Source organism: Porites lutea, chromosome 10, assembly GCF_958299795.1.
Source record: "Porites lutea chromosome 10, jaPorLute2.1, whole genome shotgun sequence".
Taxonomy (NCBI): Eukaryota; Metazoa; Cnidaria; class Anthozoa; order Scleractinia; family Poritidae; genus Porites; species Porites lutea.
This window is the reverse complement of record NC_133210.1, coordinates 19,681,628-19,695,897: the sequence shown is the minus strand read 5'-3', so window position 1 is coordinate 19,695,897 and position 14,270 is coordinate 19,681,628. Positions and strand designations below refer to the sequence as shown.

At 40.9% G+C, this 14,270-nt stretch overlaps 2 protein-coding genes across 2 annotated transcripts; one reads left to right on the top strand and one right to left on the bottom strand.

Annotated features, from left to right (window-relative positions):
• Window positions 1–639: 639 nt before the first annotated feature.
• On the top strand, window positions 640–3,370 carry LOC140949636 (uncharacterized). The gene is made up of 6 exons (XM_073398788.1): window positions 640–752; window positions 1,070–1,146; window positions 1,530–1,658; window positions 2,162–2,358; window positions 2,795–2,863; window positions 3,019–3,370. The coding sequence occupies exons 1-6, from the start codon at window positions 689–691 to the stop codon at window positions 3,368–3,370; spliced, it is 888 nt and encodes a 295-aa protein (XP_073254889.1). The 5' UTR covers window positions 640–688.
• Window positions 3,371–3,625: 255 nt separating this feature from the next.
• On the bottom strand, window positions 3,626–4,984 carry LOC140950323 (P2X purinoceptor 7-like). The gene is made up of 2 exons (XM_073399547.1): window positions 4,881–4,984; window positions 3,626–4,548 (listed from the first exon to the last, which is right to left on the bottom strand). The coding sequence occupies exons 1-2, from the start codon at window positions 4,899–4,901 to the stop codon at window positions 3,880–3,882; spliced, it is 690 nt and encodes a 229-aa protein (XP_073255648.1). The 5' UTR covers window positions 4,902–4,984; the 3' UTR covers window positions 3,626–3,879.
• Window positions 4,985–14,270: the final 9,286 nt, after the last annotated feature.

The window sequence follows — 14,270 nt, the reverse complement described above, 5'->3', positions numbered from 1 at the left end:
CCAACTCTTGTTCTGTTTTCCCGATCATCAAAATAAGATCGCATTAATCCCAAAGCGGGGTCAGACAGCCCATAGGCTTTTAACTTTGCCAGTAACAAATTTGGATGTAATGAGTCAAAAGCTTTGCTCATGTCCGTGGATAATATCACTGATGCATGCCCTTTGTCTGCTGCATGCTTCCAATCTTCAGTAAGGCGTATCAAGGTCGTTTCGCAGCTGAAGTGTTTGCGGTAAGCTGACAAAAAGGTATCGAAAATTGGCTCAAACTTTTCACTTAGTTGTTTGCATATTAGCTGCTCAAAGATTTTATCAACCGCAGTTAGCACGGTTACTGGTCTGTAATTAACTTTATCTAAGGGGTCTTTCTTCTTATAAATCGGGATCCACTCTCCTCTTTTCCAGGCGCTGGGCCAACGATTTTCCTCAATAGCCTGATTAAATATAGTAGTCAGTGGTGTTGCTAGCAGTTCTGCTGTCATTTTAAGTACTCTTGGAGGTAACATATCATATCCTGTTGCTTTATGGGGACTTCTTTTTTATGTGAGCAGTGCATGTGGCCGGAACATTTATGGACACAGTCCATCGGGATTAATTCTGTTTTCATTGAAATAAAAGTTATAATATGTTGCATATTGTTTTGCAGATGATTCTAATTTGCACGCCTCGACCCCTGTGAAAAGAGGCAAGTATGACGGTTCTGTCATTGCTCCACCAGTGGAAAGTCCAGTCGCTGGAATGGCTGGTGACAATAGGTAGGTGGTCATTTCGGTATTGATTTTCTGTTTCCACATTATTTCACATATCTGTCTCGGACATAACGGTGAAGGAGCAATTAGAAGTTCTTCCTGTGATAAAAATTTTAGATGCATCAGGTTTTCATTGAGTGAATGTCTGAACATTCAATAAATCATGATGGATGAGGAAGAAAGTTTTAGTAACTATTCTTTCAAGTAGTTCAGCTTGGTATTTCCTTTGCCTGTGGGTTTTCAATGCTTTCTATTTATCAGTGAACTCAAGTAGTTTACTTTGTATTTTCTAAACATACTAAACTATTTTCCTTGTATTCTAGCTGATGCTTTTAGACAGATATTCCACTCACTTGATGTCTGGCATAAGTCAAAAGGAATCCGGAAGGGTCTTTCAAATGTGAGTTAGAGTTGATATTATATTAATTTTACAGTGGCCACAAAAAACAAATTTAGTGTAATTCTTTCTAATATGTGACTCTGTCCCATGTATTGGCAAGACTCTTTCCTATAAATAGAACATAAACATACATTGTGTTGTCCCTTGTAAATATGCTCATGTAGTATACTTCACTGTTGTATATTTCCAGGATAATCAAATCATATCTTTAACCAATGGGCCAGGAATGGACTAAGGAATGTTGTTATTATAATCTGTAGAGAATTAAATGCTCAAAGTTTGAGAATGATGATTGGACTGTTAATGTAGGTTTATTTTTTTGAGTCGTTGCATTTATCTCTGCCAGGGAAAAAAAATTAAGGCTTGTTATTGATCTTCTGTAGGTGGGAAGTGCAAAGGGGATGGAAAAAGTGGCCCTTTGGTCTGACCACATTGTTAGACACTTTTGGCACTGTTGCAGTCTGGCATCTGAAGTGGAAGGCAATGAGCTAGAAGTTCCGAAGATATTGAAGGTAATTCCAATTTATCATCTTTTTTAAAGTAATGAATAACAGGGCTGTCAGTAAGAGGTGATGGGTCTATGTGGCCCCCAGCTACACTCAAAGGAAAATAGAAGAAAAATGGAACCAAACGAAACCCCTCGTTGTTTGATTCTCTGCCTACTTATTTTGTGTACCCAGCAACTTGAAATCTTAGTGACAGCTCTGAACTTTTTTTTCTGAGACTTTTTTGAAAATTATCACATTATATTATATCAGGCTGTAAACACTTTGTTTCTTCACAATGTTTTAGGGTCTGTTTACACGGAGGTGGGGGACCTCGGATAGGTGAGGTAAAATGTGGTGGGTCACCCCATCTATCAAATTAAAATGAGATATTATATGGACAAGCGGGATACTCCACCAAAGCGGGTTACCTCACCTACCTGGGGTTCCCTACCTCCATGTAAACAGACCCTATGTCATTATCATCTTGTTATATCTGTTTCAATGAAATTTTACTATTATGAAATCAGGATACCTGGATCTCACTATTACACCATGTGTGCAATCAACATGAGTGGGCTGATGGCCATTGTGACCACGAGCCAATCACTGAGGAAAACCACCAGCTTCCATGGTTTGACAGGAGATCCAAAGAGTTTAAGGCACTACAAAAAATTATCCTGGATCCTGACCTTCTTGAAAGTTTCAAGTACTACACCAGATTCAGGTATATAAGGGGAACCCTGTTTTCAGAAGAAAGACTAAATATATATCTTATTTCAATACGTTGGTTTATTCAAATATAATGTTTATGGATGAATGTTATGGTCTTCAAAGAAAAAAATATTTTGGTTTGTATTCCTGTCTGCTTGGTCCTTGGCAAAAGAAATGTATGGAGGAAACTTAAAAGAAGAATGTGTTAATGAATACTATGTCAATAACTCCGAGCAGCCCCATTCCTTAAACTGAGCTCAGTAACGTTAACGTTGTCAGGCTTAGGCAACGGTTTATTTTTTATTGCCACTGTGGACCTTGTGAAAACCTTCTTAAGGTGTTGGCCAGCCCCTAAATGCCTTTCTATGTCAAGCTCAATTCATTGTCCTTCTTTAATTATTACATGTATATTTAACCATGTTTTTCAAAAATATTTATTTTACTTTTAGGCATACGGGCGCATTAGAACGAGCCAACTCTCTGTCATTGATGTATGTCAGCAAGAGAATTTCCTACACGTAAGTAACAACACTTCATAGTTTTAAAAGTTCATAGTATTTATATTATCTGTAGCCTATAGAGAAGCTCAAATTGTTGTATACTTCAAACAATTGCACTGTGTGAACAAAGATCTCATGGAACACTGTCTATTTTGATCAGTTGTTCTTTTTAGGAAGAAAGTCGACAAAGCAAGAAAACAACTAGCTGCCATTAACTGGAAATATCACCTCGATATTCCTGAACAAGAAGATGTGCTAGGCGAGGTTGCTGTGACCCGGAAGTACAACCAAAGAGCAAAGAGTTGGAATGTGAAAATTGTAAAGCAGGCCAAAGACTATGGTTATATTTGGATGCTTCTGGCTAAAGTGTTTCGTCTACGTGTGGAGGATAATGAAAATATGCAGAGGGCGGTCCCAATGGAAGCTGATGACCCAAGGAGGATAGCCCCTACAATTGCTGTGGTGCCACCCCCACCTTCACGCGAGCTCTTTATTCAGCACAGCAGCAGGTTTAAGAAAAACTAGGAAACATGATGTAAAATATGTAATGAATATGGAACCTTTATGTATTCATGTGAAGTGTAAGAAAATATTCATCAAAGAAGGACTGTCATGTATGATGCACAATAAGCAACAGTGATGTTTTTGACAATAAATTGACAATAAATATAACCTATGACAATTGTTTAATAATTTTAATGCACAATATGTGAAACTAAATAATGCAAAAGTTAACCGAAGACAAAGGATTGGTTAGTAAATGTAAATACCGGAGTAGGTTGGTCCTTATTGAACTAACTGTTGGAATCCGTTTTTGTGAGTCTAATTATCCATATTATAAAATTTGCTCGCACTGCCACAATACAAATACAGCTGTAATGCTATTGTTTTCATGGGGCAATATTCACAGGGGTACTCAATGCAGGACAACTTTTTTTTGAGGGGGGGTGGGGTTGGGGGTATGGCATGAGGTTGAACAAACCAACTGCAATTAAAAATTCCTTGTAGAAACCTATCAAAAAGTTATTTCCATTTTAGCAAGGTTTGAACCCCATGTACACCCCAGTTGAGGAAGGGTAGTGCTCTCGAATTTTCCATACACAGCATGAAGGGCATACCCTTCTTTTGTGTTTTCCAAGGTAGCTATATTCTTCAATTATATAATGACGATGGGCAGCCTTTCGGAAGGCTCTGCTGCTATTATCTTGACGGTCGTTTCTGATATCCCCTGAACACTTTATACTTAATTGTAAATAATCAGGGTCCAGGCATAGCTTGCGAAAGCGTGCGCTAAGTGAGACACAGTCTCGAGAATCACAGCACCGGTTCTCAACCTCCTGCGACATTCTGCGGCAATGTCCACATTTGCACCACTCAGGCACTGGTTCACTTGACCTTGCCATAGATGCTGTTGGCGGTGGCCTGAAAGATGAGGGCCCACCTGAAGCTGATGTTCCAGATATGCTCGAGTCTGAGGCTGGGGTGGATGCAGGTGTAGATTGGGCAGGGTTCGGTGGTGCTGGACTTGACACTTCTGGGGGGGATAGAGAAAGGGAAGATGGGAGAGCGGCATCATCATTCTCATCTTCTGGGTACTCCTGGATAAGAAGCATATCTATATAGTCCATGCTGCCCACTCCCCTCTGTAGAGCTCTTGTAGCAAGTTTTTTTGCTAGCTCCTCATCCAGGGTTTGGATAAACTCCTGTGAGGTTGAAAAATAGTGCAATAATTTGTCAGAGTAGCTGGACAATTACTTTTTATCACATTCTGTCGAAGCTTGACACGTAGATTTTTTTAAGAGCGTAATCGACGAGAAAATAACTAGTAAAAAGGGGACTTCCCTAAGAAATCTTGCACACTTCAGAACATGACACACAAACGAGACACTAAAATAAAAGACAATTTGTTCCATTTAGGGGATGCAACAATCAACAACTTGTACAAGGGAAACTTACTAGATAAAGGAATAGCAGATGAGATTTTTGAAGACTATCTTTTGTGCCTTCGACTATGAATTATAATTCAGTATGGTACCTTCACTCGTCGATTTTCCATGTCTCGTTCTTGCTCCTCCGTAAGACCATTACCTGGTTGGCCTGGCGGTCCTTGCACGAATCCCCATCCTTGGGATGCCACGGATGCAGTTTTCACATGATAAAAAAGAAATCGCAAACTGTACTAGTACTTCCTAGTAGCGAATTTTAGACCTCAACCGAGCTTTGTTTCCCCACCTGTCTGTTCTTGCATGGCTTTCGTCGACTGCACGAACAAGCCTCTCCGCAGTAGCGACCGGCTGTTTTCAAGGACATCCAGTCCTTTTTCTTCCTGCTTTCGTAGAGCAAGTGCTTGTACACAGGCAAGAGTTAGGGACGTTGTCCTGCGCAAACGGGAAGGAAATAATGTTGACTAGATTTCGCGCAATCGAGTGGAATAAAATGCGGTATTCAGAAGTCCAGGAAGAGTAGAGCGCGAGTCGCCGACTACAAAAGCGGCAAGAAAGTTGTGGCTAAATTAATACACGGATACATACCGCAAAAGAGCGACTTTGTTCCGAAGAAAGGCTCATTTCTGTAAAACGTTCTAACGACAATAAGGAATCTCGATGAAGGTTTCCCAGCGCGAGTCGGCTTTTCACATGGGCTCATATAAACATGGCCTTGTTTACATCCTTTGCATCTGTCAAATGCAGGCACGCGCAGTAGCCGTGACACAGCTCCTTTAAGTTTTATCTCTGCTAGGTAAACTCTTTTACGACCTGGGCGTAATAATATCAATTATTTTTCGTGCAATATTCAACGAAGTTTAATTTACAGCTACTCTTACTATTCTTTTTTCTTTGTAGATCGTCCTAAAATTGTTAAACCTACATCTTCACCAATCGAAGCAGATTGTTCCAAGAACGTTACTGTGGAATGCATAGCTGAAGCAAACCCACCTTCATCGTATGTTTGGACAAACGCAGGTGGTGGAATTGTAACCCATGGGAGGTTTCTGAGTGTCCAAAATGGAGATGAAGATGATAGCCCAAATTATTCTTACACGTGTACAGCAACAAATATCCTGGGATTTGATAGGCGCAGTGTTTTGATAAAATTTACAAGTAGGTTTTATCAGTATTTTAACATCTTAATGAATATAAGAAAGACCTAATGTGCATATTTTGTAATACTTTGATATATCGCGTTTATATTCTTGAACAAAAACCTCTTTTCAACTGTTTAGAATAATTTGAAAATGTTTATAAAGAGATAGCAAACAACTGTCCTCTGAGGAAAAGGTGAATAATGGTGGGTAAATACTGACAGAAGAAGCGTCGCGGTATATATCTAGTGGCACCGAGCGACTCTGAGAGGGATACTTGTTAAATCAGTTGGAAAAAAGATGTTTTTATCAAATATTATAGTTGAATTATTTTTAATAATAGCTTTGTTGACAGTGTTTCAGGGATTTTCGTGCAAATTCAGTAAATACTGATAAGCCAAATTTCGTCGCTTTTTTGGTATTTAATTTGTTCGTCAGTATAGCTGTATATTTGTCGCCAAAATGTCGTCTTTCGAAACTGTTGGGAAACTGGACGGCGACTGCAGCCAATCAAATCGCGGTGTCGGTAAAACGTGGACCTGATACCTGCGGATGGCGGATGCGGATCGCGAAATGCGGATAGCCAAAAAAGGTAAAAAGAATAAAACGAGAAATGCGGATGGCAAACTAAATGAATAAACAAATAAAAAACAAAGGAAAGAAATCTTTTCTCATGTCTCTGTCGCATGGTTGGGCTCTTCATGTACAGTACGCGTTGTCAATAGTTGGCACAGGTTACTCAAGGTTTTTTCTCAATTCTTTGAACCCTGTAATTCCTTTCATTAATGTCACAGAAGCAAGGACGCTCCGTTCCTCCTCCTTAAAAGCACGCATGCTATGGTGCACTTCTCCTTTGAGTACATAGCCTGGATATAATGTATTCAACGTACAGAAGAGAAACTGTTCTCAGGGCAATCAAATCGAGAATTATTTGTTTGAGCGCCTTGAGACAAAAAAGTGCAGTTTCAAAAAGCAAAAAGGCGGAACATAAGTACGTACTTTTCCGATTTGGTAGATGCAAATCGACTTCTTCTATAGTGTGAATTTTTACAAGTTCTACCTTTTGGGAATTTGTAAGTGCACGAATTATGAACTCGAATTTTAAATATTAACTGCAAAATATACTGCCGCATGAAAAGAAAAAACAGACTTGATAAAACGTGATTAATCCCTAAAGATGTTCCCCGAGAAGGTGCAAAACAAAACACCTAATCTTAAATTATCCTAAAAATCAAACTCCCGCAAAAAAGTGTCCCAAGTCAAACGCATTAACGAAGGCTACTTCCTGTTTCATTTGTTTTTACTTTTTCTTCAAACAAAAGAGTTTCCAAAACATATTCTTAGCGATTTTTTAGAACGTCTGCATCGAGCAACCTGAAACTCGTCGATTAAAAACGTGACAGGCAGAATTCGGTATCAATTATATATGGTATGCGGATTATTTGGACAGCTCTCGTCACTCTGTCTGGGACGCAGTAACCAAACATAAAACTGCTTCCTAACAAGCCTTTATAAAAATTTTAACAATGTCTACAGCGGATCACCACTTTTTTTATTCGTTACATACACACCACTTGGGTCTACGTCCCCTATTCTTTTCTAACAGTGGTGTGGGTTCTTTTACGTCCCACAAGAACCAGATAAGTGAAAGTGCTGTGAGTGGGACCCGTACAGTTTTTCGTCCTTAGACTAGAAAGTCTAACCGTTTGCAGATGTCCTGACAAAGGTAGCACTTTCTTCTCAGACATTTAAAGACCCTGAGTGTTGGTCCGGCCGGGGTTTGAACCCATGACCTCCCGCTTAGCAGACCGGCGCTCTGCCAACTGAGCTTACCAGGCGGCGGTTTCGTTGAAAGAACCTTCGCGTAAACTTGTAAAAATGGAACGAAGGCCAGGCAAATGCCTGATGCTCTGTTGAAGATGCGTCATATTGCTTTAAAAAGAATCTCTGTGGGAAAATCCTCATTAAAAAAGACCGAACCAGAAGAAAAATAAGGACTTGCAGACATCAAGATAAGAAACATATCTTTTTCTCTTACGTTGAGCATGTAGTAGCCTCTCTCCTTTAAAATCGTCAAAAAACAAATCGGAGATTTAAAAGGACCCATACAGTTTGCTCAGGATATTAGAAAAGACCTGATGATGAAAAAGAAAACCATTAGTGTAACAGAGTCACTCTCTGAACTGTCTTCCATGGCACGGTTGACCAAAGGGTTCAGGCAGAGTACCAGCATTACATGAATGCGAGCGTTTATTTTCAATTAAGAGTATTTTCTTCTTTCTGTTGTAAATTCAGTGACTACTAATTTCTGCGCGATTTGATTGGGTGTCTGTAAAACGTGGACCGGATACCTGCGGAATGACTTCCGTCATTGAGAAGTTCTGCTGGCGATGGTATACTGTTAGAGAGTGGTGTAGCTCTGTAAATTAACATCGCCAACTATGGATCATGTCGTGCCTCGGCGCACTTCTTCATGCACTGTTTTACTGTTTGGATCATTCGCTCTATCATTCCATTACTCTGTGGATAACGTGGACTTGACGTGATGTGGTCGAAGCAGTACTAGCTTGCAAAAGCTTCAAACTCTTTAGAGGCAAACTGTGGATCGTTGTCTGACATCAAAGTTTTGGAACTCCATACTCTCTAAACACTTGTTTCAGGATATCGATTGTTGCACTGGCAGTAGTGCTACGTACTCTCCTGATGACTGGGAACCTGCTGTATAATCCGCAATCAAAAGATAGCTGTTAGACTGACCAACTTCTCCAAAGGTCCTTGGGGAACTTCATGTGGCATCCACGTTTCTCGCTGTTGGCTCTTGGAAAGGTTTGGCACACATTGCAACTTTGGGCTGTCTGAAGTATGTCAGCTGAAATTCTTGGCCAGAAAACGGATTCTCGGGCTCTCAGTTGCATTTTGTCAACACCATAGTGACCTTTATGAATGGTTTGAAGGTTCTGTTGCGCAGTTTTTCAGGGACAATAGCCTGTGACCCTTGAACAGTAGGCCATTCTCTGCACTGATCTCTTCTCTTAGGTCCAGTAGTCCACAAGTTACGGGTGACAGTCCTTCCTTGCGTCAGGCCATCCATTTACAACAGCTTGCATCAATAGACCAGACGTCGTGTCATCTGCAGTTGCATGTCGGAAGTCTGCTATACTTGCAGTATCGGCAGGGATTTCTTCAGTAAGCATATGTACAGGGATGACATCTCTGGCTGTCGTGCCTTCACGTACTGGCTGAGGTGAAACTCTGGAAAGTGGATCGGCTATGACGTTCTCCTTCCCCTTCAGGTATTCAATATCCACATCATAGTGTGACAGTCGTAGCAACAACCTTTGCAGGCGTGGTGAACTGGATGTTATAGACTTCTTCCATATGCTGACTAACAGCTGATGATCTGTTTGAACAGTCGCTTTATAGCCATACAAATAGTGGTGAAATCTTTCAAAGGCAAAGACAACACTCAACAGCTCTCTCTCTATGTTCAAATACCGTTGTTCTGTCTCAGTAAGGCTTCTTGATGCATAGACTGGCTTGCCGTCTTGCAATAAAACTGCGCCTCAGCCTTTCTTGGATGCATCTGACTGGACGACACTTGTCTTTGACTTGTCAAAATATGCTAGTACTGGTGCCCTTGTGATTTCTTTCTTGATTGCTTCAAATGCATCTTGTTGTGAGCTCTCCCATGCGAAGACAACACCTTTTTTGCACAGTGCTCTTAGTGGGGCTGTCAAATCTGCCAACTTTGAGCTAAAACGATTGAGATAGTTCACTAAACCAAGATAGCTTTGAAGATCTTGAAGGTTTTGGGATGCTTTCACTTCTGTGATAGCTTGTATCTTCTTTTTTGAGGATCTATCTTATACCCATGTGAAGTGAGGCTACCACCAAAGGACGGACAGTCTTGAGACTTGAAGACAAACTTCTCTGCATTGAAAGTGAGATTATTAGCTCTTGCTGTCTCCAACAAGGTAATCACAGCTGCATCATGGGTAATTTCCGCGTTGCTATAGCACAGTACATCATCCGCAATACCGGTGGTACTAGGAACACTCTTCAAGACTCTGTCAAGTCTTTCTTGAAACACGTCACCTGCCACGGTTAACCCAAAAGGTAGGCGTAGCCACATGTACTTGTCCCATGGTGTGTTGAAGGTCGTCAGCAAACTCCTTTCCTTGTCCAGTGGAACGTGCCAATAGCCTGACTTGGCGTCGAGTAGGCTGAAGTACTTCGAGTTTGCCAACTCTGGTAGGACATCATCAACCGTTCTGTTGTACCACTGGTTGCGCTTTACGGCTTTATTTAGATCTTTAGGATCAAGGCATAACCTCAGGGAACCATTAGGTTTCTTCACAGGAACAATTGGATTGATCCATTTAGTGTACTCTTGGACTTCTTTAATTACTCCAAGTTCTACCAGTCTCTTCAACTCTGCTTTGTAGGCTGGCTTCAGGCTCACTGCTACCTGACGAGGGGGATGCTGGACAGGTTTGTAATCTTCCTTCAACTGAATATGGTAAGATCCACCTGGCAAAGTTCCTTTTCCTTTAAACACGTCAGAGTATTCCTTCAGCAAGTACTCTTTGGTTGTAGGTAACAGATGTGTTTTCCCTCCGATGGTTATCTTCTTGTCTGTATATTCTTGTACTACTGGAATAACTGGTTCTGCAGGGAGTTTCGCAGGCTTGTCAGAAATGGGTTTTATGGACGTATCCTCTTTGGCCTTGACCGGTGGCTGCTGGATCCCTGGGAAGCTAACATACCCCATTAGCAATGCTTGCTGTCTGCCTAGGATCATGTGACCTTTGCTGTCTGCCACTTCACGCGAGACTTTGTATGTTTGTTTGCCATGATAAAGGTACACAGAAAAGGATCCAAGATTCTCAACTGGGCTGTCATTGTAGCCTTTCAGATTCACTGTCGGTTGTCCCAGCTTGAGATCCGTTCCAAAGAGAGCTTTTGCTTTGTACAGGGGCAGAATATTCCATCTTGCACCTGTATCGACTTCACAGGAGATCTGGAAAATCTGTGATGAGAGCTCCTTACGAAGCCAAAGAAGGCGGTTGTGAGGCTGTGGATGATGATGATTAAGAGTCTTTACCATTACCGTTTTCAAATGATGCACGGTTGCAGTAAAATACACTGGTGTATAGTCTTCCGCTGGGCAGTCTTCGTTTAATGGCGCATTGATAGGCTGGGTTTGTAACTCGTTAACATTCCCTCCTTTGCTTTTGGACTTACAAACAGAGCCGTAATGTCCCTCTTTCCCACACTTGAAACACTTTGCGTTCTTTGCAGGGCATTGACTCCTTGGGTGTGCAGGCTTTGCTCCACAATTGAAACAGGTATCTCTCTTGGTGCGTTTTTGATTGTCTGATCCACCTCTTTCCTTCTCCTGTTTCTTTTGTTTAGGCCTGGCTCCTTGCTTTTCATGGAGTTGATGGACTGCTGCTTGGGTCAGACCGCCTTTGAACTCTGGTCGCATATAACCCAACCTGACTAACCGTGGCGTCTTCTTTTTGAGCAATCGTTATTGCCTCCTCTAAGGTTAAAGCTGAGCCTTTCTCAATGCATTTAAAGTAGGCCTCTCGGGAACGTAGACCGATCACTATTGCGTCTCGGAGTAGTCTGTCACGGGCTTCAGGAGGATATTCACACTGGTCGCAAAGAATAGTCGCTTTGTAAATATACTCTGCAAGACTTAAATCACCTTGTTCCAAGCGGCGAAAGTTAGCTGCTGCTGCAGGAGCATTAGACTTCGGCTTTGTCCAATCTAGGAACTTCTGTAATAGAACATTCGGATCCTTCTTCTGCTCCGCTGAAAGATTTAGCGACTTTGTGTGTTCTTCCGATTTTTCCAGCCCAAATTAAGACATAACTTGCTTTAATCTCCTTTGATTTTGATGCTAAAGGACCATTTAGCAAGAGCTCGCATTCCTCAACCCAGTCTTGGCACTTCTGATAACAGTCGCGGCAGGGTGAAAAATCTGCTTGCGGCGCTTGAAAATGTGATAACTCCATCATCCTTTAAAAACTACAATGTTTAAATCCAAACCACAGAATTCGACAAAAGCGGTGAAGCAGTAATATCTCCTCCTCTTGGCTGGGTTTTTAAATTTCCTGACACCATGTAAAATAACGGAGCAAAAACGGAGTCCAGCCTATAAACTCTGAAATATTTTAATGCATTGGCCTGAAAGATTAAAATGCTTTTAAGTAAAGCCACTAAATTTACATATAACTGTTCCAAAAAAAAAAAGATATGAAAAGACCTAATTAACTATGGGGGTTATGTAACTGGTTGCATAATACTTTTCACAAATTGAATGCTTTGACAACATTTTATTAATGAAAAGCGATAATGTAACAGCCACATTAGAGACCTTTAGACTCTAAGACGAGTACGACAACGAGTACGAGATTTTCTCAGTACTAAGTAGTGCTCGCGCGTGAACCAGCGTCATTTTGGTGGGAAACGTGACAGCCTCCGTCACTCTACTACAAGTTTTAGCGAGAATGTCGAAGTGGCGGAAACAAGTTATCAAATGTTAGGAGAGAGGGTGTAACCTCCTTCACTAAAGGTAATAGTGCTATCTTCTCTGGTGAAAAATGGTAAAATTAAGCTTTCCAGGTAGGCTATATTTTGAGAATACGCGAAAAAACTGTAAGTCAAATCTCGTACTCGTAGTCGTCCTCGTCCTTGAATCTAAAGGTCTCTATATCTAACCACTGTTACAATACAGCGAGTTCATGATTTTGCATGAAGCTTCGATACAAAGAAATAAAGTCGTTGTTAACAGAATTTAGTATAAAAGTTTCCTCTAAGCTTGACTGGCCTGAACAATATTTTTAGCGCATCGAGACTGGATTTTCCTCCCTTGTCATTTCGTACCTCGTGCCTATGGCCTTGAGACACCATGGCACCATTAAATATATTCAAGAGAGGATAAAGGGGACAGAGAAGACATCCCCCATACACACTCTATTCCACAGGTAATTCGTCACGAGTTATTTTTAAGACCACAGATCCCGAGGGGGATTAGAAAACAGCCAATCACATAGCGCGAATGTGTTCCGCGTGGATGACCCACGCTCAGAGCCACACGTTCTTCACGAATTGACACTGAAAAAAATGGCGGAAGACTCGGAGAGCGATATTGCTATTCGTTTTGTCGACGAAAACGACTAAAGAGAGATTTCTGCTAAAGCTGTGTCAGTGAAACGAAATTAAAAAAGAATCGCCCTTCCTTTCTTGTATAGAGCTAACCGCACAAGGGGGAAAATCCTTAATACACTGAATATTCTCTCAGGATCATTTATAATTTACAGTTTGAAGAGAGCAATTTCCGGTTTGATATTTATTCTTTTATTAGTCTTTTATTATTCAACAAAATAACACTTGGCGTCCTACTTGCTTTATTGTACAAAAGACCGGTTTCAATAGACCGGCGAAATTTCTCATTTTATTAAAGCACTGAGGTTACGAAAACTTCGAATTAAACTGATTTCACGAGTTGTCAAAGAGTCCAGCGATTCCCTTTTCCCAGATGAGCGTCGACTCATTTCGCTTCAATATTCAGAAATGCTCTCGATCTCTTTACGCTTTCATTGCCTTTCGCCCGACATGTTTTGCACGGCTTTAATAGTCATGCGAAACCTCCACGAAACATCCACGCATCGCGCGAGGTAGCTTTATCCCTATTCTACAAATAACTCGAGAAGAATTACCTATGGAATAGACTGTGTATGGGGGATGCCTTCTCTGTCCCCTTTATCCTCTCTTGATATATTGTATGCACTATCGTTTACTTTGAGTACTGGGATGAACTTGCAGCGGCTGTTGAACAGTTTTGCGTGACTGAACCTCGATAAGTTTCGCTGTGATGGAAAAATGTGGTTAAAGGATCTGACAGCCAAGTATGTCTGAAATACAGGACAGAGCATCAGCAGAACCACCAAAAAAAATTGAGGAACTGGACTTTGCTTTAATGAGGCAGGAAGTCGCCAAATAGCATTGAAAATTCCTCTTTTATTAATATCAGCAGCTACAATGGAGCTAAGACTGTGTTACTGAGATAGGAAGAAAAGCATCACAGGGCAAGTCGGATCAGTGAAAAAAGTTGAAAAAAAAACAATGTATTCATCATGAATTGTAATTTGAAAGAAAAATTTTAAAATATTATACTAAAAAAATGCATTGTTTTATACCCTACATGCAATCTGCTGTCTGAAGTCGTTTTCACTGACGATTTACATTTCTCTCTGTCCCAAACTAAACATCCACTTATTTCTCACAAGCTGAAAACATTTTGAAATCTGGATTTCGGACTTGCAAGCGAT